Source organism: Bubalus bubalis, chromosome 6, assembly GCF_019923935.1.
Source record: "Bubalus bubalis isolate 160015118507 breed Murrah chromosome 6, NDDB_SH_1, whole genome shotgun sequence".
Lineage (NCBI taxonomy): Eukaryota > Metazoa > Chordata > Mammalia > Artiodactyla > Bovidae > Bubalus > Bubalus bubalis.
In genome coordinates, this window is record NC_059162.1 from 20,116,258 (window position 1) to 20,141,952 (window position 25,695).

A 25,695-nucleotide genomic window follows, 5' to 3' on the forward strand; every position below is an offset into this window, starting at 1 on the left:
TCCTCCTTCCCCTAATCCCTCCCAGCATCAGAGTCTTTTCCAATGAGTCAACTCTTTGCATGACGTGGCCAAAGTACTGGAGTTTCAGCTTTAGCACCATTCCTTCCAAGATGGGTTGATTTGGGATCAGCAGAAAATTGCAATTCCAATGGTTTGCAACCAGGGCCAGCCATGTGCAAGTCCTTAAGTAGCATAGGGAGGAGAATGCTTTTACAGAGAAAAACCAGAAGTTGGGATGGCCACGGTAAACAAAGATTCTATGACTTTTCATTGGCTGAATCCACGTAAGGAAAGAAGTGAAGTCCTTCTTCCTATTGACCTCTGCTGTCTCTCAGGGCATGAGAACTCTCCATTCTGATCGCCCAACTTCATTTAAGTGAGGCTTCTGTTAATTGTTTACAAAACATTACGTGTAAGGGAAATAAAAAGCAAAATAATCAGACCAGGGGATTTTCACTATTTTTGACAGTGAAAACAGAGTTCTAGTCTTCATTTCTCTCTGAATTGACTGTGAGAAAATCTTTTCATATCTAGGGTGGCTATTTTCTAACTGGTAAGGCAGGTAGACCTACCAAAAACTATGAATTACTAATATATGTCTACACTACTGACACTACTTGGATACATGCTGCTAAGTCGCTTCAGTCGTGTCCGACTCTGTGCGACCCCAGAGACGGCAGCCCACCAGGCTCCCCCGTCCCTGGGATTCTCCAGGCAAGAACGCTGGAGTGGGTTGCCATTTCCTTCTCCAATGCATAAAAGTGAAAAGTGAAAGTGAAGTCGCTCAGTCGTGTCCGACTATTAGCGAAAGATATATATAACAATCTGCAAACTAAGTTTGTATTACTAGACAATCTTTAACTACCTACCAGCTCTGAGTATTATTTTGCTTCTAAATGAGACATTAATTACACTCAAGCTATCACTGTCCCCACAGCACAGACACAGCAAAGTAGAAATATCTAGATAGGAGACTGCTAGAGCGACTGTTTCCTGAAGACACAGGAGACTGTAAGATGGGAAGGCACGCAATATGTGGTAGATCCCGTAACAAAATCAAAAGTGTGAAAACAATCAGAAATTAACATGATTAATTAAATGGCTGTTGAGAACACTTTCTTCACTGTAAGACGGTTATGTACATCGATAGGGCTTGGCACACACAATGAACCTTCCCTGTGGGCACTTGGCTTTTGCGAAGCCTGAGAAGGAAACCTTCATACTCTCGGGTTTCCCAGCGTGCCTTGCGCTGCTCTTGGCGGGAAAGGTGACCTGAATCTGGGGTCAAAATCGACTGTCTCGGCTGCGCAGGCAACCGTTGAAGGAAGGCGCATGCGCGACAGACGGAGCGCGTGCCGTTTCTTTCAGGTCTCCTGGTTGCTGTCGGCGGAACTCTCAGACGATACGTAATACATATTTGTTTCGTTTTTGTTTTCATTCTTTTGGTTTATAATGTCTTCTCCGTTACCTCCCATCTACTTTTAAATTTCTTTCTTTCTTTTTTTTGGGGGGGGGCAAGATTTATTGTGATTGTGAACAGAGGAGAAGGGCTCAGTCCTTCTTGGCTGCCGCTTTCCTCATGGCGGCCAAGACGTTGCTCAGCTCCTCTCTCTTCCTCTTCGCGCGGATATGTGTCCCCACCCTTTTCTTGATGAACTTGAGGGCCCGCTTGTCCTTGGAGACCTTGAGCAGCATCATGGCTCGTCGCTTGTAAGGGGCGAAGCCACACACCTCCCGGATCATGTCCCGCACGAACTTGGTGTGTTTGGTGAGACGGCGGCGGCGGCGGCTGTGCCTCGGCTTGCCCACGTTCTTGGTCACCTTGTGACCCTTGTTGAGGCCCACGGCCATGGGGTAGCGCAGAGCCATGGCTGTTGTTCCACAATGGCTGCTGCGGCGGAAGGCTACTTTTAAATTTCTTAAGATCTTAGTGGTGAAACATTCAGGGGAGGGAGAAAATGTATACCTGCTTATTTTTCACAGAGGTTCTTGAGATTAGGTGAACTCTGGCATCCAGTCCAGGCCTTATTAGGATAAATGTAAATGGTTACGGTAAATAGACTCTTCTGTGAATTCGTCTCGGAGAAGGCAATGGCAGCCCACTCCAGTACTCTTGCCTGGAAGGTCCCATGGATGGAGGAGCCTGGTAGGCTTCAGTCCATGGGGTCGCTGAGTCGGACATGACTGAGCGACTTCACTTTCACTTTTCACTTTCGTGCACTGGAGGAGGAAATGGCAACCCACTCCAGTGTTCTTGCCTAGAGAATCCCAGGGACGGCGGAGCCTGGTGGGCTGCCGTCTATGGGGTCGCACGGAGTCGGACACGACTGACATGACTTAGCAGCAGCAGCAACAAGTGAATTCTTCCAGATGAATTGTTTGGTTAAGAAAAATGAAATTGGGGCCAAAAAAAAAAACACAAACACCTCAAAACTTATATCAAAGAAATGAGAAATCTGAATCAGTCCAAAAAATCTAAAATACGTTTTATTGCTGTTTTATGGTGGTTCCACAGGGTAGGACAATATGTTATATCCAGAGCCATGCTCAAGTTCAGGGAAGGAATGTTTCGTCATTTGGTCATTTTGAAACTACAAATTTAAAACAAAAATTAAAAGATTATTTTAAAGGATGGCAGGGGCAGTTTTTCATTACCTACCTGTGCAGTGTTATCAATGTTTGAATACTGCGAAGTGAAGAAAATAGTAGCTGCTGCTAAGTCGCTTCAGTCGTGTCCAACTCTGTGTGACCCCATAGACGGCAGCCCACTAGGCTCCCCCGTCCCTGGGAGTCTCCAGGCAAGAACACTGGAGTGGGTTGCCATTTCCTCCTCCAGTGCACGAAAGTGAAAAGTGAAAGTGAAGTCGCTCAGTCGTGTCGGACTCTTAGCGACCCCATGGACTGCAGCCCACCAGGCTCCTCCATCCATGGGATTCTCCAGGCAAGAGTACTGGAGTAGGGTGCCATTGCCCTCTCAGAAAATAGTAGACTGTGCTTTAAAAAAAAAAAAAACGCTCTTTTAAAGCGCTTTTTAAATAATCCCTTAAAAAAAAAAAAGACTTTTAAAGAGCTTTCTTAATAACCCTTTTTTGTGTCAGGCTTGCTAGTCAAGCGGCTTGAAATTAACAGTTTACTTAATTTTATAGCAAAATGAACCTGTTTTCAAAGATTATAAGTAAAAAAAAGAGTCCCATTATTTATTCCCATAAAACTCTTTTGACTTTACATGTAGTGAACCAGATTAGAGATAAAAATAAGATCTGGAGTTAAAGCTTGTATTTCTGTCACAAGGTTGAATTAAAGAAAATATCAGAAGATGGCTACTGCACAATTACAGAGAACTTCCATGGTATGATTTCTTGTATTTTAATATAGCTAATTTTATTGTTTCTTGAATTATCAAGTATTTTTATGTATGAGAAAGTTGAACCTTTGAGAGTTTAATGATGCCAGTAAACTCCATGTTTTAAGAAATGAAGATATTTGCTAAACTAATTTGAATTAATGGAGAATTTTATTGGATGCTTGATGCATTGCATTAAATTGCCGCTTCAAATTCAGCTTGCATTAGGTATCAATGAATGCTGTTATGTTGCCTTGATGAAATTATCACTAATATTAGTCCTCTCCTAGAACATGAATTTTTATGCCCCACAAATATATCTCTTCACATATCTTGCATTACAGTTACCTGTCTGTATTAAACCCAGTCAATAACTAAAGAGAAAAGAAGGAAAAAATTAGATAGAAAAATCAGTGCTATTTATCCATGTGTTATGCAGTTAACCTACAAGGGGATTTCTAATGATATTTAAGCAGTTTTTGCCTGTTACCTTTAGACTGCCACCCTGGAAACACCCTCACAGTGTAGAAGCCATCCTGATTTTCTGGGGATTCTAACCACCATGGTTAAGAATTTTGGAGAAGTACCATGTTTATGCAAAAAAATTAGATCTACTTTAAGTTCAAGAAGACTGTATTTTTAGTAAAGCTAAATAAAATGTTTTTAATTTCCATTGAATTTTAGAGTGCACTGATATTTCCTAATAAGATATCAACTGAGCAGCAGTCTTTAGTGTTAGTGAAGAGGCTCCTAGCAGTTTCAGTATCCTGCATCACATATTTGAGAGGAATATTTCCGGAATGTGCTTATGGAACAAGATATCTAGATGGTAACGTAATGTTTATTTAAAAACTTTCTTTAAACATGTTATTTTTTAGTTTGGCTTGCTCTAAAATGGTAGTTTTTTACTTAAAGGTTTTGTTTTTATAATAGCAGCTGTATTGAGATATGATTTGCATATCTAACAATTCATTGATTTAAAGTGCAGAATTCATTGATTCTGGGTATATTCACCACAATCAGTTTTAAAGCATTTCAGCACCTCAAAAGAAACCCCATACCCATTAAGTCACTCTCTATTTCCCCCATTTCCAGTCCTAGGCAACCACCGATCTGCTTTCTGTTTTTTATGTCTTTATTTGCCTATTCTAGACATATAAATAAATGAAATAATGTAATATATGTGGTCCTTTGTAATTGGCTTCTTTCATTTGACATAATGTGTTTAAGTTTCATTCATTTTGTAGCTTGGATTACTACCTTTTTTTTGCTGAATAATATTCCATTATATGAATATACCACATTTTATTTACCTACTACCAGTTGATGAATATTTGGGTTGTTTCCACTTTGGGCTTTTCAAATAATGCCACAATTACAAATTTTTGTGTGGACATATAAGTGGTTTTTTTAAGTATATTCAATACCTTTGAAAGCACTTAATCATAAAATTTCCCCTCAATCTCTCAAGTATAATATCACCTGACATTACTCTTAAAATGATGAAATAAATAGGTAAAAACATCCTACTTATAGTCTCCTACAGTGGTAGTGTGTGTTCTTGTGTTATTTTAAAGAAGTGAAAGTAATACAGCCATTTTATACTGTAATAATGATTTACTATCTATCACATAATGTGTACCTTATATTGTTCACCAACTTTGTTGGCAATATGTTAAGCACCATATTATGTGTGATATCTTGTTAGTTCGTATTACAGGCCTATGAGTTAGATACTGTTCCTGTTTTTCACATATGAAACCTGAGACTGACTGATCTTACTAATTGTTTCCTTGCAGGGCTCTGTCTGATAGCCTTTTAACTTCTTGGCCTTTTGCAAGTATTTAATTGGGATAAGGGGCCAGAACAAATTTTCTAAGACTCTTAGATAACAATGGCTGCTGCTGCTGCTAAGTCGCTTTAGTCGTGTCCGACTCTGTGCGACCCCATAGACGGCAGCCCACCAGGCTCCCCCGTCCCTGGGATTCTCCAGGCAAGAACACTGGAGTGGGTTGCTATTTCCTTCTCCAATGCATGAAGGTGAAAAGTGAAAGTGAAGTCGCTCAGTCGTATCTGACTCTCAGCGACCCCACGGACTGCAGCCTACCAGGCTCCTCCGTCCATGGGATTTTCCAGGCAAGAGTACTGGAGTGGGGTGCCATTATATCTAAGTGTTCTGTATCTTTTAAAATGGAAAATTTTTTCTATCCACCAACGTGCATCCTAAGCAATTATGACGCTATTTTATAATAAGGATAAAAAGATGATTGGTTTCCATGCAACCTTTCTTTCTTTAATTTTATTAACATCAATCATTTGGAAGTTCATTGCTATTAATAATAAACCTGTAATACACAACTGAAGAAAATAATCTTCATTTAAGTTTTTAGATGCTTACTAATCTTAAATATCTCTATATCCTTATTTTTGTATTTAGATCTTTGTGTCAAAATTCTGAGAGAAGATAAAAATTGTCCAGGATCTACACAGTTAGTGAAGTGGTAAGTAAAATAAATAACGAAAGAAAATTATTTTTCCTAAATCATATTTTTTTGGTACCTTGTATACATTTAAGTGTTTAATCCAGTTTTAGTGATTTCCCCCTTTAATGCTGGATACCACTTCTGCAGATCTTTGGATTTTTGCATTAAAATTTTCTTTATTTCATGCTCCATGTGAGCGGGCTTAATTTTCCTATTTTTGTTCCTCTGTCTTCCTATTTTCATCCCCTATTGACATTTTATATTTCTACCACATTGTTTTGTTTTATTGTTTAAGCTAGAAATAAGGGAGCTTCATTATTAATAATAATTGTGTATTAGTAATGAGATAATGAGACATTTAAAGAACTATTTTCTGGAAGTGAATTCAGTCTAAAAATGAATCCTTAATTATTTTTTAGGATGTTAGGATGCTATGATGCTTTACACAAAAAATATGTAAGTCAATATCTCTTTATTCTTTTTTTTCATAGTTTATAGTCTACAAATGTAAAGCAGTTACCATATAGTAAAAGATTAATTTAAACTAACTTGGGTATAGGCCAGCCCAAAGCTAAAAGTTTGTATATTTTAAAGATTAATATTCAACTCATTTAAAGCTAACAGAATTATTATTTAACAGATTTTGACAAGCCAGTTTTGATTATTAGCACTCATCTGCCATACCCTTCTCCAGGAGATCTTCCCTATCCAAGGACTGAACCTGTATCTCTCATGTCACCTGTACTGGCAAGTGGGTTCTTTACCACTAGCACCACCTGGGAAGCCCCATTTGCATTAATAACATATATTAACTTATAAAAACTTAATGAATTAAAACATCATTTGAAATAATTCTTTCATTAGTTTCACATGCCTTCTAAAATCATATTTATACTAATAATGTAATAAATTATTCTTTATGAGAATTTAAAAATAAACTTACATGTAGTCTAGGTTAAACTGGGACAAGGCTTTATGTATACTTACTGAGCTTACATTTATATCAACAAAGCAAATCTAACTCTAAAATATTATGAAAAAGATAAAATTTTATCCATGGTCTCCAACCTTCTTTATTAAGACATTATGTTTTTAATATTCATTAAATGAGTGCCTGTTCTGTGCTAGGCACATATATTCTAGATAGGAGCTGGTAAGTTAAAATGGTCAACAAGACAAAGAGGGCCTCTCCTACAATGGGAAAACAGCCAATCAAACAAGGAGATTAGATAACATCCAATTGTGTTAAATGCCATTAACATTTTAAGAAAAAGAATGTGGCAAATGGAGAGGTGGTGTAACTTTAGATTGGGTAGTATGAAGAGCTTCTTTGAGGAGGTGATACTTAAGCTGAGACTTGAATTAGAAGAAACCAGTTAGACATTGATATTGGGAGAATATTCCTGACAGAGGAGCAAATGCAAAGAGTTGGAGGGGAATTTGGCCAGTTCAAGGAATAAAAAGAAGGCCAGAATGATTGGAGTGTGATGAATAGAGCAAGAGAGTGGCAAGAATCCACCCGCAATACAGGAGACCCAGGTTCGATCCTTGGGTCAGGAAGATCCCCTGGAGGAGGGCGTGGCAACCCACTCCGGTATTCTTGTCTGGAGAATCTCATGGACCGAGGAGCCAGGCAGGCTACAGTCCATAGGGTTGCCCAGAGTCAGACATGGCTGAAGCAACTGAGCACACACACACATAGACCAGGATGACAAAGGAAAAAAATGAAAAGATTCCAGGTATACCTGACAGAACTGATTGGATTTGTTGATAGATTGGTTCTGGAGTATAAGGAAAAGATCCAAATTAAGGGTGACTCGGATTTTTGCGGATTACTAGAGTGAATGATTTCCTGTGATTCTCTATTCTGTTAGGCCCCAAAGCCTCTTTCCTTTACTCAATTAGCAGGGCCCTGAACTGTTTTTCTCAAAACCAGTTCTCATATTGGGTAAGATTTAATGAGTTATTTCACAATATGTATTTTCCTTGTAACTGGCAGTAATGCCTCATTTGCTTAATAAGTGATAGAAATTTCGACCTTCAGTAAGGTAACTAGAAATAAATATTTGGGGGAATAGGGAAGGATATCTGAGATACTGCTTTACCTGTAGCAAATGAAGTTTGTTTTTTCTGAGATTATTTTTATTAGGAATAAATGTTGAAATAGGACAAATAATTCTTATGATCCATCATGCAAAAATATAGAATAAAAATAAGATTTTTGTTCTTTGTTATATTTCAGCTGAGGATGGTTGTTCTAGCTGTAAGTATTTTTAAATTGTATGTTCCTTATAAAAGACTGTTAAATTCAGCCTTGCTTAATTAAATAATGCTGAAACCATCTATTTATTATATCATACAAACCACTGATCTGTTCATTAGAAAAAAGTAATATTTGTTGGGGGGTGGGTTGTTCTGTATTTTGTTTTACTGAATTCATTTAATATTTTAATCTAAATATCCAGTTTAGTTCTCCTTATATGTAACTTATGTAACTCAGTTGTAAATTATTTTTAAATAGGTGTACACCAATCCAGAAGACCCTCAGGTATGTTTAAGTTAGTAAAGAAACATAATGCCTCTAATATCTATAAGTAACATAAAAGTATAATAGTTTCTAATGCTTTAATTGTGCTTTTGTCAATGCAATTTCACATATATTTCCACGTTTGAACTTCATAAAGACTTCTGAGTTAAGACAAGGCTTGTATTGTTACCCTTAAACAGATTAACACCCTTAACTACAAGGGAGATTGTGTGACTGATTCAAGGCCACAAAGATACAAATCCTGACTTCTGATCTTTTACAGCGTTCTTATTTTTAATGGTATTCTTTTTATAGAATTATAAAAGGAGTTGAGTTTTAGAAAAATAAGATACTAATCCTTGATTTTTGACTGTAAACCCTAATCCAATCACATGTACCTGTTCATCTGACAATTAAAGAAAGGGTTATAAGAAGTGAAAGGGAAAACCAGAGAAACAAAAGGGTGTACTTCCCTGCTGATCCAGGGGTTAGGAATCCACCTGCCAAGGGACACAGGTTTGATCCCTGGGTTAGGAGGATCCTATATGCCCTGGAACTACTAGGCCAGTGCTGCACAACTTCAGAGTCCACGCACCTGGAGCCTTTTCTAAGTTCTTTTCTGCCTTTTCTAAATCCAGCTTGTACATCTGGAAGTTCTCAGTACATGTGCTGTTGAAGCCTAGCTTGAAGGATTTTGAACATTACTTGCTAGTGTGTAAAATAAGTGCAACTGTATAGAAGTTTGAACATTCTTTGGCTTTGCCTTTCTTTGGAATTGGAATGAAAACTAATCTTTTCCAGGCCTGTGGCCACTGCTGAGTTTTCCAAATTTGCTGGCATATTGAGTGCAGTACTTTAGCAGCAGCGTCTTTTAGGATTTGAAATAGCTAAGCTGGGATTTCATCACCTCCACTAGTTTTGTTTGTAGTAATGCTTTTGCTTACTATATAGTAAGGATTTAAGTCCTGTGCTAAACCATTCTGTTAGTGGAAAAGATGCGCTACCTCCCTTACCAGCCTATTAAGGAGTTCCTTCCCTCTGGTATGTAAAACATAAATTGCAGTGAGTGGGGAATAGGTATCTTAGTGGCACTGAAGTCCCAAATCCAAGGGCCTGGAATTGACTATTTAGGATTGGAAAGTTTCAATGGATGAATATGGATTATCATGCAGAAAGAATTATTAAATGGTGAGACATAAAAAAAATCTATATGTAGCTACTTAACCACCAGTTCAGTTCAGTTCAGTCACTCAGTTGTGTCTGACTCTTTGTGACCCCATGAACTGCAGCACATCAGGCCTCCCTGTCCATCACCAACTCCCAGAGTCCACCTAAACCCATGTCCATTGAGTCGGTGATGCCATCCAGCCATCTCATCCTGTCATCCCCTTCTCCTCCTGCCCTCAATCTTTCCCAACATCAGGGTCTTTTCAAATGAATCAGCTCTTCACATCAGGTGGCCAAAGTATTGGAGTTTCAGCTTCAACATCAGTCCTTCCAGTGAACACCCAGGACTGATCTCCTTTAGGATGGTCTGGTTGGATCTCCTTGCAGTCCAAGGGACTCTGAAGAGTCTTCTCCAACACCACAGTTCAAAAGCATCAGTTCATCGGTGCTCAGCTTTCTTCACAGTCCAACTCTCACATCCATACATGACCATTGGAAAAACCATAGCCTTGACTAGATGGACCTTTGTTGACAAAGTAATGTCTCTGCTTTTTAATATGCTGTCTAGGTTGGTCATAACTTTTCTTCCAAGGAGTAAGTGTCTTTTAATTTCATGGCTGCAGTCACCATCTGCAGTGGTTTTGGAGCCCAAAAAAATAAAGTCAGCCACTGTTTCCACTGTTTCCCCATCTATCTGCCATGAAGTGATGGGACCAGATGCCATGATCTTAGTTTTCTGAATGTTGAGTTTTAAGCCAACTTTTTCATTCTCTTCTTTCACATTCATCAAGAAGCTCTTTAGTTCTTCTTTACTTTCTGCCATAAGGGTGGTGTCATCTGTGTATCTGAAGTTATTGATATTTCTCCCAGCAATCTTGATTCCAGCTTGTGCTTCTTCCAGCCCAGTATTTCTCATGATGTACTCTGCATAGAAGTTAAATAAGCAGGGTGACAATATACAGCCTTAATGTACTCCTTTTCCTATTTGGAACCAGTCTGTTGTTCCATGTCCAGTTCTGTTGCTTCCTGACCTGCATACAGGTATCTCAAGAGGTAGGTCAGGTGGTCTGGTATTCCCATCTCTTTCAGAATTTTCCACAGTTTATTGTGATCCACACAGTCAAAGGCTTTAGCATAGTCAATAAAGCAGAAATAGATGTTTCTCTGGAACTCTCTTGCTGTTTTGATGATCCAGCAGATGTTGGCAATTTGATCTCTGGTTCCTCTGCCTTTTCTAAAACCAGCTTGAGCATCTGGAAGTTCATGGTTCACGTATTGCTGAAGCCTGGCTTGGAGAATTTTGAGCATTACTTTACTAGTGTGTGAGATGAGTGCAGTTGTGCAGTAGTTTGAGCTTTCTTTGGGATTGGAATGAAAACTGACCTTTTCCAGTCCTGTGGCCACTTGCTGAGTTTTCCAAATTTGCTGGCATATTGAGTGCAGCACTTTCACAGCATCATCTTCCAGGATTTGAAATAGCTCAAGTGGAATTCCATCACCTCCACTAGCTTTGTTCGAAGTGATGCTTCCTAAGGCCCACTTGACTTCACATTCCGGGATGTCTGGCTCTAGGTGAGTGATCACACCATCGTGATAGCCACTAGTATTATATATCAGATTTGTAACTATGATATTTTCTATTTTAGACAATTTCAGAATGTTATCAATTTAAATTCAAGTACACCAGTAATGGACCAGTCATGGATTTCACAAGGTAATTATTATTCTATAGTTTTCTCTTCATATTGCAGATTACCATTTATTCATAATAATACTGTATAACTAAACTTCAGAAATAATTCTGAAATTCTCTAACATCCCTAATGTACTATCAAGGATACAAAATATGTTTGGAGTGGCTGCAAGCCAGAATTCTATGGATAATTGTATACATTTTAATTGTGAAACAGAGCCAAAGAGTAGGAAATCTATTGTATGCTTACATGATTAGAAATGCAATAAAATTCATCATTTGTTTCCTTTAAAAACATCTTACATAAAATGTGTATGAATATATGTAAATTATTTTATAATTATAATATTAATAATATTAAATTTTTATAATGTATTAAACACATGAAATTGTAACTTTTAACAATTTGATACATTAATAGGAATAAGAATCTTAAGTAGTAAAACGTGAAGTTACGTTATTAGAAGCCATGGATGTCATAAAAGAAACTGTGTGATTCTCTTCTAGTAAAAACCAAAGCAATGAACCTAATATGTCATCTGCTGACACCAAGAAAGCAAGTATTCTTCTCATTCGCAAGATTTATATTCTAATGCAAAATCTGGGACCTTTACCTAATGATGTTTGTTTGACCATGAAACTTTTTTACTACGATGAAGGTACTATTTCCAGATCATCCTGTTTTAGTTGGTACCTGTATATTTTCTTATTAATGAAACACTTGGTTTCCATCCCAAATAGTTTTAGGCACCTAAATTTTTATATATATATATATATAATATTTTAATTATAAAATTTATATTTCATGTTGGTATTTGAAAAAAACGTACACTTCTCCAGTGATAAAAACATGTCCATTTGAAGATCAGCTTCATTCATAACTGAAGAAATGAAGCAATGAGATACCAGTTTTCACTTTCCAGATCATCCAACTTATAAAATCATTATTGGCAGGGATGTGGGGGGAAGCAAGCACTTTTGTATACTCTTGATGGAATGTAAACATTAATGTGCCATATAACATTTTAAGAGGACTATTTGGCAATATAAAAATTTAAAATTCTCTTTAAAATATTAAATCCTTTTTAATCCTGAAATTCTGCAGCTAGAAAAGTATCTTGGGAATATATGTAGACAAATATCAAGGTTATATGTTTATGCATTGTTGCATTTGTTAAACTGGAAACAAACTGGAAATTTAACCTTGAATGTTCTTTATTGGAGGATTGAGTAAATAAATTATAGTGCATCTATATAATAGAATGCTGTGCAAGCTATTTAAAAGAATGTGCTGGTAAATTGTTATCCAAAAAATATTAAAGCAGATTTAAAAGTGATGTTAAAAGCAGCTAGGTACAGAAGAATACGACTTCATTTGTTTTTTAAGAATATATATATATATATATAACATGCATAGTATCTTCTAGAAGAACACAAAGCATCAACAAAAATAACTAACATTTACTGAATACTTCCTCTGTGTCAGTTCTGTTCTGATCATTTTATAGACTTCAATACCACAGTGACCCTATGAGGTCGGTATTAGTATTTTCCCCTCCTGACAGATGAGGAAACTGAATCAAGAATGACGAATAGTTTCCTCAAGTCACATAGCTAGTCAAGTGTAAGGAAAAAAATTTACCTTTAAGGAATAATAGAGGAACTTGGAGATAGTAGGAGACTGCATTTTACTTATTATTGTATGTCCTTCTATACTATTTAAAACTTCTTTAATATGCAGTATATTCTATAATAATAAAAATTAATATATTTTATTCAATTTCATGAACAGCATAGTTTATACTTACTTTTCTGCAGTTACACCCCCAGATTACCAGCCTCCTGGTTTTAAGGATGGTGATTGTGAAGGAGTGATATTTGAAGGAGAGCCTATGTACTTAAATGTGGGAGAAGTCCCAACACCTTTTCACACCTTCAAAGTAAAAGTGACCACTGAGAGGGAACGAATGGAAAATATTGGTTCAGGTATATTATCACCAAAACAATTAAAAACACCACTTCAAAAAATTCTTACGGACAAAGATGATTTAGAAGATGACCAGGAGCATTATATAAGTGTAAGTATACTTAAAGAGTAATAAATGTTTTATTCAATTCTGAGTACTTCAATAGCTATAAATACTTATTATCACCGTAAACTCAAGTTTGAAAGGTACCATAAAGAAGGTTTAGGCTTGTGGTTTTAAAACTTTTCACATGGGTGAGAAGAATATTATTCTCAGAAATTTAAAAGCACAACTATTGTGAATGAAGTAGGGAATGGTCCTGGAGACCCAGCCATTCACCATCTCATCTACCCTCTTGATGGACTCTTAAGAAAACCCCTTTGTCTGGAGCATAATTTGAAAACCATGGAATCCCCTGGTAGTCCCGTGGTTAGGACTTGGCACTTTCACTATCGGGTCTGGGTTCAAAAAAAGAAAAGCACTGAATGACTCCAGTCCCCCAGACTAATGCTGGAATCTTTTCTTCAACACCCCTATTAAGTGCTCATGTAAGCCTGTGGTTGAATTTCTTCAGGGCCTGAAAATCAGTGTCCTGAAAGAGCTTGGAAGTTCCTGGAAGTCAGGAAAAGTGTCTTATTCAGCTTTGTATTTCTTTTGTACCTAGCATTTAGAGTTACAGAATGTATTCTCAATATTGGTTGAATGGATGGATGAATTGAAGTATTTAAAAAAGCTTTTTTTAAAATTATAGCCTCATTCCCAGAAAATCTTTCATCATTATTATGTTTGTTCTTTAATCTCACCTTTGTGGTTTTCTCTTATTTTATTCTAAATTATGATCACAGTTCTTATGATGGGGACTAACTATTCTGTTTTAGGCTCTGTAGCCAAATCCTTACAAATAGAAAACTCAATTTTCAACCAGTTCAGTCAAGAAGGAATCATCTTCCTAAAACCTAAATGCCACTCTTGCTTTATAAACAAATATGGCTGGGATTTATGAAGCATTCTTTAAAATATTTAAAGCTCTTTGACATATGTCACAAGGGGAATAATAATTATAAAGTAGACATCAAACCTTTGCTATTTCTGTCATACCATAACTGTGCTTATCCTTTCCCAACTCCCTGAAGAGGGTTCAGAGTTTATACAAGTATCTATACAGGAATTTCAGAGCTACGGAAGTTGTAGCTTATTGTGTCACCATGTCTTAATTCAATGCTCTCAAATAGTAAGATCTGGGGTTCTTAGAATCATCATACATTTTTCAGAAAGTTGTATATTTTTACTATCTACCTTAAAGCAATCTTGAAAAGTAAAGAAAAATAGGATTTTATACTTTGGATAAATAAGCTGCCTTATAATAAGTACAAGACCAGTTTATTTGTAGAAAGCATGAGGTCGTTGTAGTATTATGTTATATTTAACCCTCATGTAAAACAAGCTCGTTAATAAATACTACCCAGTTGCTTTAATTTCTTTTTGGAATGTGTCCATTTTTTTCCTTCATGTAATTATGTAGGATGAGTTTGACACTGAAACTAAAATGGAAGAGCAGGAAAAAAACCCTGGCTATTCTCTACGTAGAGGTGAGAAGTTAATGAAAATGTAAATTAATTCACTTCCAATTCAATTTTATACCATTTTAACTCTTTTATTTATTTCTTTTTTTAACAGAAGCAGGTTTCATTTGTGAGGAAGATGAAATGAAATCTAAAGGAAGTCCAGATTTTTCAGTTTCTCATTCTCAGGTATAAACTTCACAGTTCTATCTCATTTTTAACTTGAATTTTTTCAAAAGACAGGTTCTTATATGCTTATCTGGTTATCTCTCAGATTTTCTTATATTCTAGGTATTTTAGAAGAAAATTAGTTATTAAGAATGCTTACTAACAAAATTTGCTAATTATATGTTGAAAAGTTTTGAGTGTATTATTGTTTGATTTGTTTAGTAATAAACCTAAATACTGTTCAAAGAATCTCAGAATTTTAGAGGTAAATAGAATCTTAAGCACTTATTAATTTAACTCAACCACCCTTTGTATTTGCAAATGGAGTATATAATACATTTTTGTTGCCTTGGAGCAGAACATGTTTAATTTTGTTTTCTATATATAGTAAAATCCTGAAATAACATTTAGAAAAAATCAGCCTGAAAATAATGGGGCTGATGATTGCCTACCTTCTTCTGCACAGCCCTTCTCCAGTTGGTGTGGACTGAAGTTCTTATCTTCTGAAAGAGTGGTATCTAGTGATAATTTCGATCTTTCTCAATTCAGTGAATGGTCAATGTACAGTGTACAGAGTCAGTTTCAGTATCTTTACTTTTTATGACAGTAAGAATCAACACAAAATTATTGACTTTAATTAACTCAAAATAGCAAGACCCTAAATTTTATGTGATTGAGTTTTTGACCCCCATTATTATGAAAAGCTTCTCTTGTTTTAGTGGTTTCATGTAATTATTTTCTTTTCTAGGTTGAGCAGTTAGTCAGTAAAACATCTGAGCTTGATGTGTCTGAAAGCAAAACAAGAAGTGGAAAAATTTTTCAGAATAAAATGGTAACGGCATCTCTTTAGATTTGATTTCATTCTAACCTTGTAATTTTCCCCGTAGTTGAGTTTATTTTGCTTTTATTCATTTATTGGAGTAATTTAGTAAGCACATACTATTAATATGTGTCATTAAATTACTTCATTTATTACTTCATTTATTGTCGTTATATTACTTCATTTATTGGAGTAATTTAGTAAGCACATACTATTAATATGTGTCACTTTACCAGGTACTGGAAATATAATATGCTCTTAGCTTAAAGTTTAGTAATTTGAGGTAAACAAGCAGTGATATAACACTATGATAACAGTCAGAATAGGCTACAGAGACACAAAGGAAAGAATGGTTAAATTTCACTGAAGGTGCAGTGGAGAGGGAAATGCAGAGGAGCTTTCAGAAGTGACACTATCCTCCAAACTGCCTCAGGATAGTGACACTACCTCCTCTATTCCCAGACTCCCAGGAAATTTCCAGGAATGCTAAAGTGTTCGTTTCCATGTTCTATCTTGTGAGTGGGTTGTCTTATTAATAAGACATTAAAAATAATTATAAGTTAAAAAATATATATGCATACATATCTTACATAAAGGGAATCTCATATGTTAAGGAAAAAACACCACTGCTTTATTTTAGGTTTTTATATGAGTTGTACTAAATAGAGATTTGGGCTTCCCAGGTGACACTAGTGGTAAAGAACCCATTTGCCAATGCAGGAGACGCAAGAGAACCCGCGTTCCATCCTTGGGTTGGGAAGATCCCCTGGAGTGGGAAGTGGCAACCCACTCCAGTATTCTTGCCTAGAGGATCCCATGAACAGGGGAGCCTGGTGGACTGTGGTCCATAGAGTCACAAAGAGTAGGACACAACTGAGGCAACTTAGCACGTATGCAAATGAGGTTTATATTTTATTTTAGGTCTTTTAAGTTATTCTCCAAAGTTCAAAGGTAAATAAAAAGCATTCTATAAAATATATGAGCTATTATATCAGGGAATTCCCTGGCAGTCTGGTGGTTATTACTCCATGCTTTTGCTGCAGGGGCACAGGTTCAGTCCCTGGTCAGGTAACTAAGATCCCACATGCTGTACAGCTCAGCAAAAAAAAAAAAAAAAAAAGATATCCAAAGTTAGGAAACAAATGGCACACTCTAACACTGGTATGCTGGAGGATTTCTTTCCCCCTCCTCATTCAGTGACATCATGTTTTTCCTACCTAGCTTGAAACTGGACATAATGAAAGTATTCACAGCATTGTTGTTGTTCAGTAGCACAGTCGTATCTGACTCTTTGCAACCCCATGGATTGTGGCATGTCAGGCTTCCCTGTCCTTCACCATCTCCCAGAGTTTGTTAAACTCATGTCCATTGAGTCGTTGATGCCATCCAACCATCTCATCCTCTGTCATTGCCTTCTCCTCATGCCTTCAGTCTTTCTCAGCATTGGGATCTTTTCCAACGAGTTGGCTCTTCATTTCAGGTGGCCAAAGTATTGGAGCTTCAGCTTCAGCATCAGTCCTTCCAATGAATATTCAGGGTTGATTTTCTTTAGGATTGACTAGTTTGATCTCCTTACTGTCCAAGGGACTCCCAAGAATCTTCCCCAGCACCACAGTTCGAAAGCATCAAGTCTTCAGTGCTCAGCCTTCTTTATGGTCCAACTCTCACATCCATACCCGACTACTGGAAAAACCGTAGCTTTAACTAGACAGACCTTTGTCGGTAAAGTGATATCATGCTGTCTAGGTTGGACATAGCTTTTCTTCCTAGGAGCAAGTGTCTTTTGATTTCATGGCTGCCGTCACCATCTGCAGTGATTTTGGAGTCCAAGAAAAAAAAATCTGTCACTGTTTCATTTTTTCCCATCTATTTGCCATGAAGTGATGGGACTGGATGCTGTGATATTAGTTTTTTGAATGTTGACTTTTAAGTCAGCCTTTTCATTCTCCTCTTTCATCTTCATCAAGAGGCCCTCTAGTTCCTCTTTGCTTTCTGCCATTAGGGTGGTATCATGTGCATATCTGAGGTTGTTGATATTTCTCCCAGCAATCTTGATTCCGACTTGTGCTTCATTCATCCCAACATTTCACATGATGTACTCTACATATAAGTTAAATAAGCCAGGTAACAATATATAGCCTTAACATACTCCTTTCCCAATTTTGAAGCAGTGCATTGTTTCATGTCCAGTTCTAACTGTTGCTTCTTGACCTGTATACAGGTTTCTCACAAGGTGGTCTGGTACCCCCTTCTCTTGAAGAGTTCTCCGTAGTTTGTTGTGATCCACACAGTCAAAGGCTTTGGTGTAGTCAATGAAGCAGAAGTAGATGTTTTTCTGAAATTCCCTTGCTTTTTCTATGATCCAGGGGATGTTGGCAATTTGATCTCTGGTTCCTCTGCCTTTTCTGAATCCAGCTTGTGCCTCTGAAAGTTCTTGGTTTGTGTATTGTTGAAGCCTAGTTTGAAGGATTTTGAACATTACCTTGCTAGCATGTGAAATGAAGCATTGTACAGTAGTTTGAACATTCTTTGGCATTGCCCTTCTTTGGAATTGGAATGAAAACTGACCTTTTCCAGTCTGTTGGCCATGCCTTAACTCAGGATTTATTTCTCCCAGAGAACTGGTTGTTAAACATTTACCAGAACACCACTGATGATAGTGCCATTTTTAGGTGTCCTTTTTTCCCCACATTCTTGATGGAAAGTTAGAACTGGCAAGCAAGAAATAAAAGAATTCCAAAAATTACTACCTCCAGCAGCAAAATATTCTCTCTAGGCAGCTTCTATTTAAAATAAGTATCCTTTACTATCCTTTACTCCACCGAAGTACTCCTCATTTTGTCAATAGTGACTGAATTATGGTTAGAAACAGGCAGGAAGTGAAGATATTTCATATATATAGTAAGGAAGTTATTGAAAAGTACATTTCAAGCATCAGAAAATAAATATGTACTTTTGGAGGATAATACTATGAAAACTAATAACTTGTCATCATCTAATAATTTTAAAAACTGTATATGTAGCATTATTCACAATAGCCAAAAGATGGGGGGGAAAACCCTACATGTTCTTAACAGATGAATGGATAAACAAATGTGGTATATCCATATGGTAGACTATTATTATTCAGGCATAAAAAGGAATGAAGTATCAGTCCATACTACAACTTGGATGAACCCTGAAAACATTATGCTCAGTGAAAGAAACCAATCATACACACACACATGCAAAAGTATTATATGGTTCCATTTATGTGAAAGTCCAAAATAAGGATTTCTGTAGAGACAAAGTCTTAATGCTGGTGAAAGAATGAGGGAATAGTGGAGTGATAGCTGTAAGAGTACAGGATTTCTTTTTAGAGGATATATTGTGTGCTCAGTCCAACTCTGGGGATTCATGAACTGTAGTCCGCCAGGGTCCTCTGTTCATGAAGTTTTCCAGGTAAGAATACTGAAGTGGGTTGTCATTTCCTACTCCAGGGGATCTTCCTAACTAAGGGATCAAATTCAGGCCTTTTGTGTCTCCTGAATCATCAGGCAGATTTTTTTTTACCACTAATGCCACTTGGGAAGCCTTTTAGAGGATGAAAGTGCTCTAAAATTGACGGTGGTGATGGTTGCATAACTCTGTGAATATACTTAAAATCACTGAAGTTTGTATATTTTAAGTGGATAAATTTTATGTATCCGAATTATATCTCAGTAAAGTTTTTTTTAAAAAACTGCATATAGTTGCCTGTGGCTGAACAATCATGCTGATTGTTCTTTGAGAAATAACCAATTGGTAATTATTCTATCTTTGTGGAGGCTAATGGAAATCAACAAGTAAAATCTAAGGAAAATCGGAAGAGAACTCAGCTTGAATCTGGGAAAACAGTAAGTCTTATAGTAATATATAGGTTGAATGAAATGGCAAGTATCAGAATATTGCTGTAGATTAAATTAATGATAAATATGATATCTTCGGATATACCTCAAAGCTCTAGTTTTCAGATCTTGTTTAAATATATTTGATTCTAAAAAATTGGGTGATTTTAAAATAAAATGTGGTACATTGTTTTATTAATTTTCCCATATAAACATTTACTGTCTTATTCCATGAATGATTTGAAATAGTTGGAGAAATGTATGAAATAAAAATCAACATCAGGAAAAATATGAATATAATAAGAAAAAAAAATGAGAGTACAAGAATACTCAGGCCATTTTATTTATGTAGAATTAAAATTGGGCCACAGATTTGATCTGAGCTTTCTACAGATTAAAACTGAAGTAGAAACAAGTTACTAAATCCACATGTTCTCTAAAAATATAGCATCTCCTCTTAGTACCTTAGAAAATTTTCCTGACCTAAATTCTATAACAAGTTGTATTATATTTGGAACCTTATTTTAGCAAATCAGATAATGTATTTGTCATTTCTGAGATAAATATATGTTTTCAACCAGAATTTTGAGTATTATTCAGTTCAGTCGCTCAGTCGTGTCCAACTCTTCTCACTCCCCTCAAAATATTTTACTGTTTTGAGATGGTGGTTTAGTTGCTAACTCATTCCAACCCTTTGCAACCCCATGGACTGTAGCCTGCCAGGCTCCTCTGTCCCTCTGTCTGTGGGGTTTCTCAGGCAAGAATACTGGAGTGGGTTGCCATTTCCTCTCCAGGGGATCTTCCCAACCCAGGGATCAAACCCAGATCTCTTGCATTGAAGGCAGTTGCCTGCACTGGGGACAGATTTTTTACCAACTGAGCTACCAGGGAAGTTCTACTATTTTGAGGACATAATATCAAATCTTCTAAGTACTCCAACATCCCTAATGAAAACCTTATACTTTGCAAGACTGTATTCAGCAGCCATCAGGAGATATAAATAACAAAATTTTAAAAGTAAGAAAAGGAAGGAATGGATGAAGGAAGGAAGAAAGGGAAGAAGGAAACTCAGACATAAAAAAACCTCTAAAATTAAAGATATTTAAACTGGGAAGTATTCTTAGTAATTGTTTTCTCTTGACAGGTCCTTCATCCCTTTGATTCTTCTAGTCAGGAGTCAGTGCCAAAAAGAAGAAAGTTTAGTGAACCGAAGGAGCGTATATAAAACATTTTTTTCCTGCATGTTTGCAGAGTTCTTCACAACATTTAAACTAAAGGTCACTATATTGCTATTTTAAGGTGTGTTTGTCCTACCTCTGAAAACTTATATATGGTCTTAAGCAGTCAGCACACTGAAATGAATCCTTAACTGACTATCATATTGTGATCCTTAATCTTATCTGAGACAAATTCAAGAGAACTTTTGTATAAAAACAGAAGTACCAGTGTCATAATTCTATTAATTATCCTTTCAATGTATCTCCCATTTTGGCAGACACTTCCTTTCAACACATTAATTTTTTAAGGCCCCCTAAAAGCCATTTTTTGAAGTAAATAATGTTTATTTTTGCATTAAACTTTTCTAGAAATTCACTTTTTACCTGTTAAAACTACAGTTTAACTGGCTGTATTTGTTAATAGTCTTATTAAAACAAATGCCTTCGGTACTTTGGTACAGTGTATTAACATGATAATATATAATGTACAATTTAAAATTGGTGTTTTACCTTTTTTAATAATTTTTACAAGACAAAATGATTTTAAAATCTAGCATTTTGGGCAGCATAAATAAAATATTGTTCAGCGTCTAGACTCTTTTATGGCTTCTAATTTTTATTTAAATAGAAAATGTTTAGGCACTAATTTTGAAATCATTTTGGTAGATATTTCTTTCAAGAGTTGAGCACACTTCCTAGAACTTTTGGGTGGTAATGTGAAAGATATTGTGCCTTCAGTGAGAAACCTGGGACCTGGTTCTAGACTTTAGTATTTCCTGTGCTCTAGAAAAGGAAGGCTTAAAACTTGGTCTGTTTGCCTCTTGCATTTTCAGCAGCCATATTCTAAAAAAATATACATTATCCATGAACTTGCCAGTAAGAAACAGTAATGGAAAATGTTAGTATGAATGCTGTGGTAGAAATGTGCCTATCCTGTTTAATGTAAACCAAATAAACCTCCACAGACTGACCCAGATCAGGTTTTTCTGGGACAGGAAAGTTAGGGATAGCTAATTGTCGAAAACAACCAATTTTAAAATGTTTATGTATTCTTAGCTTTATTGGATCCCAACTCATCTCACCTAATTGTCCCAGTATACACTGCTACAGAACACACCTGCTACACTGAGATTGCCCAACAAAAAGCTTTGTAGATCGGAAGCTGGTGATAGCTCACTAAACGCTTTGATTGGCCGGTTTAATGGGGGTGGGGATCGCAGCCCTCTTTCCTCTCGCTACCAAGGTTCTTTCATTGGATTGACCAGCTGTCAGGTTAAACCCAAACCTGCCTCCTTTTGGTCGTGTTTGTCTGGAGCGCAACACAATAGCTGGGGGGAGAGCCTCCCCTCGCAAGCTCTAATTGGCTGAACTCAACCTTGGAGGTTCCTGATTGGTCCAATGAAGAAACACCAAGGTAGGTTGCCTAGTGATCCTGAGGAAGCTGATGTGTTATTCCTTCTCTGCATCGAATCATCAGGAAGTTTGTTCTCTCTGCGTGGCTGAGAAGTTTTTCACCTAGCAGGACGGGGGTAGGGGGTGGGGGTGGGGACAAATGTCCCCATAAAATAGAGCGCAAGCTGCAACCTGCGTTTGGCTGTAACCCAGGAGTAACGTCAGGTAAGCAACGGGGGGAATACATCTAACGTCCAAAAAAATCCCTCCAAATATTTTACTTTATGGAGAGAAGGAGGTTTATATTTAATTTTGGGGCCATCGGTTTTTTTGTTTGTTTTTTAATAAGCTTTTTAACTAGTAAATGTCCAGAGATGATTAATTCTTCGAAGAAAATCCCCACTCCTTTTTTTTTTTTTTTTTTGCCCTGAAGATACTAAGTTTCTTGGATTGGATTAGAAAATAAGCCCTATTCACAGTGCCAGATAGGGTTAGTGCCCATAAGCATTTATTTCACGGTTCTCTCTCTTCATTCTTATGCGAATTATTTGAAATACAGCCTTGAACAAAGAATCTTTTGTAAGTCACTTTATTTATGTTTTAAATATTCTCATGCATTTCTGAGTATTCATTTTAATCAGTGTATATTTGTCGAGCAGTTACAACGTAAAGACATTTGTGCTAGTTGCTATGGAGAATATAAAAACCGAAGAAGACAATATCCCTGCCCTCAAGAAGTTTACGGTTTAGAGGCAGCCATACCAAAAGAAAGACTATAACAAATACTTTAAAGGAAGTAAGTATAAATAAAGTTGTTTGAAAGTACAGCTGAGAGAGAGACCTAGCCATGGGACACGGGGTAATGGAAAAGCAGATTCCCTGAAGGCTTTACAGTGGGTCCTCAGTAAGACTTCAAAGAATGAGTAGAATTTAGAGAGGAAGGGAAGGGGGAGAGACTCCATCCTCTACAAAGGAAGGCATGACCTGTTTGTGAAATGCCTTAACAGTACCTTTGGAGTAATGGGAAATATTGCTAGAAGATAGAATGAGATCCAGTCACAAAGGCTCTTGAATGTGCTCTTTTGACCTTGAAAAAGCTATTCTTTTCAATAATTGCTGGTTTAAAATACTTACTATACTTTACCTTAAGAACTGGCATTTAGGTTGATGTAAAGTATGCTAACTTTAAACTTTATCACACATAATAGTGGAATTTTTCTTGACTGTAGATTTTTAAAACGGCTGTTGTCAGTCACTCAGTCGTGTCCAACTCTTTGGGCTCTTTGTGATCCCATGAACTGCATCACACCACAATTCCCTGCCCTTCACCATCTCCCGGAGTTTGCTCAAACTCATGTCTGTTGAGTCGGTGATGCCATCCAACCATCTCATTCTCTGTGGCCCCTTCTCCTCTTGCCCTCAATCTTTCCCACCATCAGGGTCTTTTCCAGTGAGTCAGCTCTTCGCATCAGGTGGCCAAATGAACTCCATGAACAGTATGAAAAGGCAAGGAAAAAAATAACCTGTAGTGCATGATATAAAAAGGCTGATTTTTTTTGTAATTGAAAAAGAATTTGCTAACCTTTAACATTCTCTTGCCAGTACTTTTTGTTGTCACCTGTTTATGCATTTGCAAGATGATTAGGAATAGAGATGAAAGTTTTTAGCTATATGGAAATGCTATACATGATATTCTGAGTGTTATTCTCTAGACTGATGATCTCCAAAGTGGTTGCATGAAATGAGTCATTTGAGTTTGGGAAGGAAGTATTAGAACATGTATTTCTATTTAGTTTTTCTTATTTATTTATTTATTTTTTTTACTAATTTTTGTGTTTTATAATGCATCATTGAATATTTTTAGAAATTATATATAAATTACTGTATGCTCTTTGGAGCCAGATGCTCACATTTTTTTGCTGTTCCATATTATTTAACTTGTGGAGAATCCATTTTGTGAAAGGAATCACAATAATGGAAATTCTCTCCTAGGTTATAGGTTATGCACAAGAAATCAGCAGGCTTAAAAAACAATATCATTTCTCCTGGTCTTTAGAATTACTGATTTGATTTCTTGTCAGTGCTTCCAGTGCAGTTCAACTTGTTATACTTTGGAAAAGATACTGTGTTATATACCTAATTTTTTCTGGTCGTTACTCCTTCCTTCCTTTCTCATTTAAGTTTGTTAATATTTCTTACATTTTTGGTATGTATGCATTAATATCTAGATGTTTATTTACACAAGCATACATATATTTTTTCATCACCCTCTCCAGAAACAGGTGAGAATGACCACCTTAACTCACCGGGCCCGTCGTACTGAAGTAGGGAAGAATTCTGAAAAGAAGGTAGAAAGTGAGGAAAACGTGACTCAAGACCGAAATCAAGACAATGAGGACATTGGAGACTCTAAGGATATCCGCCTCACCCTTATGGAAGAAGTATTGCTCCTGGGACTAAAAGATAAAGAGGTAATGTAGTTCTGTTTGCTTGGTTGTCTCAAAGACTGAAGTATTGGAATGTTTTTAAGAAGTATCTGATAAAATATTTTCATTAATGCTAGACTGGCCTTAGAATTGTGCTTCAGCCATCTGGGGCCTGGGGAAGTCTGGGAGGATGGCTGATTCTTGGAAGGTAAAATCCAGAAGTATAATCACTTGAAGTGTAATTACAGAATTACTCCAAAATTTTAAAATACAACACAGTATAAAGTGTTTGTAGTTTCCGAAGTGAGATTGATGGTGAAATGACCTCTTACGAAACTAAGAAAGAGGACCCACACACATTGAAGTCTTCTTGAGCTTTAGGGGGAAAAGTCTTTTAAATGAAAAGACAAGGAACATGTGTGGTTAGCTGCTTACAAAAATAAATAGTGGGTAGGTTTCTTATAATACAGTAAGAATAACTTCCATTCTGTGGATCTTTAGAAGTTAAAGATCAACAATTGATGAGGATTATTTTAGAAAATATTTTAAAATTGCAGCTTTCTCTTTTTTTCTAATTTTTCCCTTATTAATAGAACATTTGTTTTATATTGAGATTAGTTTTGAGATAGCAAGTCTTGTGATATAATCAAATATTTTTTTCACTTTTCTACTAGTAGTATACATTATCCTTCATTTGTGATTTAACTATTTATTGTGTTTTCCCTTCACTTTCCTCCCTTATGAAGAGGTTATAAAGATATGTAAGTAATATTTTAAACAATCTACTTCCTTTTCAAGAAGACTTTGGTAAATACAAAAAAGGCATATTTATTATTGCCCTCAGTTTTGAAAACATCAAATTTAAATGTTACTTTATATTAAAAAAATACTAAATGTGGCTTTGATAATTGTCCTTAGAAATGAGTTGGCTACATACATCGAGTAATATCTCTTCTTTACTACACTGACTCCTCAACTTGAGAATACCCTTGTTTTACTTTGTATTATGCTATTTTATTTTTTTTCTCTATCACTGTTTTCCCTCTTCTGTTTTTTGTCATGTC

The 25,695-nt window shown here is 36.4% G+C and overlaps 3 protein-coding genes across 4 annotated transcripts in view; 2 read left to right on the forward strand and 1 right to left on the reverse strand.

Moving 5' to 3' along the window:
* The first annotated feature begins 761 nt into the window (after positions 1–761).
* HORMAD1 (HORMA domain containing 1) lies at positions 762–24,583 on the forward strand. 2 transcript variants are annotated; one of them, XM_025287894.3, is made up of 17 exons: positions 762–1,406; positions 3,292–3,349; positions 4,028–4,172; positions 5,781–5,844; positions 6,246–6,282; positions 8,069–8,089; positions 8,348–8,374; positions 11,167–11,234; positions 11,721–11,872; positions 13,032–13,291; positions 14,703–14,769; positions 14,858–14,931; positions 15,659–15,742; positions 19,537–19,605; positions 20,741–22,227; positions 22,865–23,001; positions 23,645–24,583. In XM_025287894.3, exons 2-15 carry the CDS (start codon positions 3,317–3,319, stop codon positions 20,819–20,821), a joined length of 1,182 nt encoding a protein of 393 aa, XP_025143679.2. In that variant the 5' UTR covers positions 762–1,406; positions 3,292–3,316; the 3' UTR covers positions 20,822–22,227; positions 22,865–23,001; positions 23,645–24,583. The 2 variants fall into 2 exon arrangements, with proteins under 2 accessions (XP_025143679.2, XP_044800336.1); XM_044944401.1 differs by having other exon boundaries at positions 24,482–24,583.
* Positions 1,513–1,888, reverse strand: LOC102406369 (60S ribosomal protein L36-like). The gene has a single exon (XM_044944402.1). The coding sequence runs from the start codon at positions 1,867–1,869 to the stop codon at positions 1,552–1,554; it is 318 nt and encodes a 105-aa protein (XP_044800337.1). The 5' UTR covers positions 1,870–1,888; the 3' UTR covers positions 1,513–1,551.
* GOLPH3L (golgi phosphoprotein 3 like) overlaps positions 22,272–25,695 on the forward strand; it is a 49,297-nt gene continuing 45,873 nt past the window's right edge. The window contains exons 1-2 of the mRNA XM_006058120.3: positions 22,272–22,430; positions 24,482–24,676. Coding sequence (XP_006058182.1) covers positions 24,494–24,676 — 183 coding nt within the window. The 5' untranslated portion in view covers positions 22,272–22,430; positions 24,482–24,493. The remainder of the gene's footprint in view (positions 22,431–24,481; positions 24,677–25,695) is intronic.

What these genes read in the sequence shown, in the direction of transcription:
- LOC102406369 (XM_044944402.1), bottom strand. Translation starts at nt 1,869, where the DNA reads ATGGCTCTGCGCTACCCCATGGCCGTGGGCCTCAACAAGGGTCACAAG.
- HORMAD1 (XM_025287894.3), top strand. Translation starts at nt 3,317, where the DNA reads ATGGCTACTGCACAATTACAGAGAACTTCCATG. An exon ending in ATGCTTTACACAAAAAATAT is followed by an intron (nt 6,283 to 8,068) that starts GTAAGTCAATAT and finishes GTTATATTTCAG; the next exon opens with CTGAGGATGGTTGTTCTAGC. An exon ending in CCAGTCATGGATTTCACAAG is followed by an intron (nt 11,235 to 11,720) that starts GTAATTATTATT and finishes ATTCTCTTCTAG; the next exon opens with TAAAAACCAAAGCAATGAAC.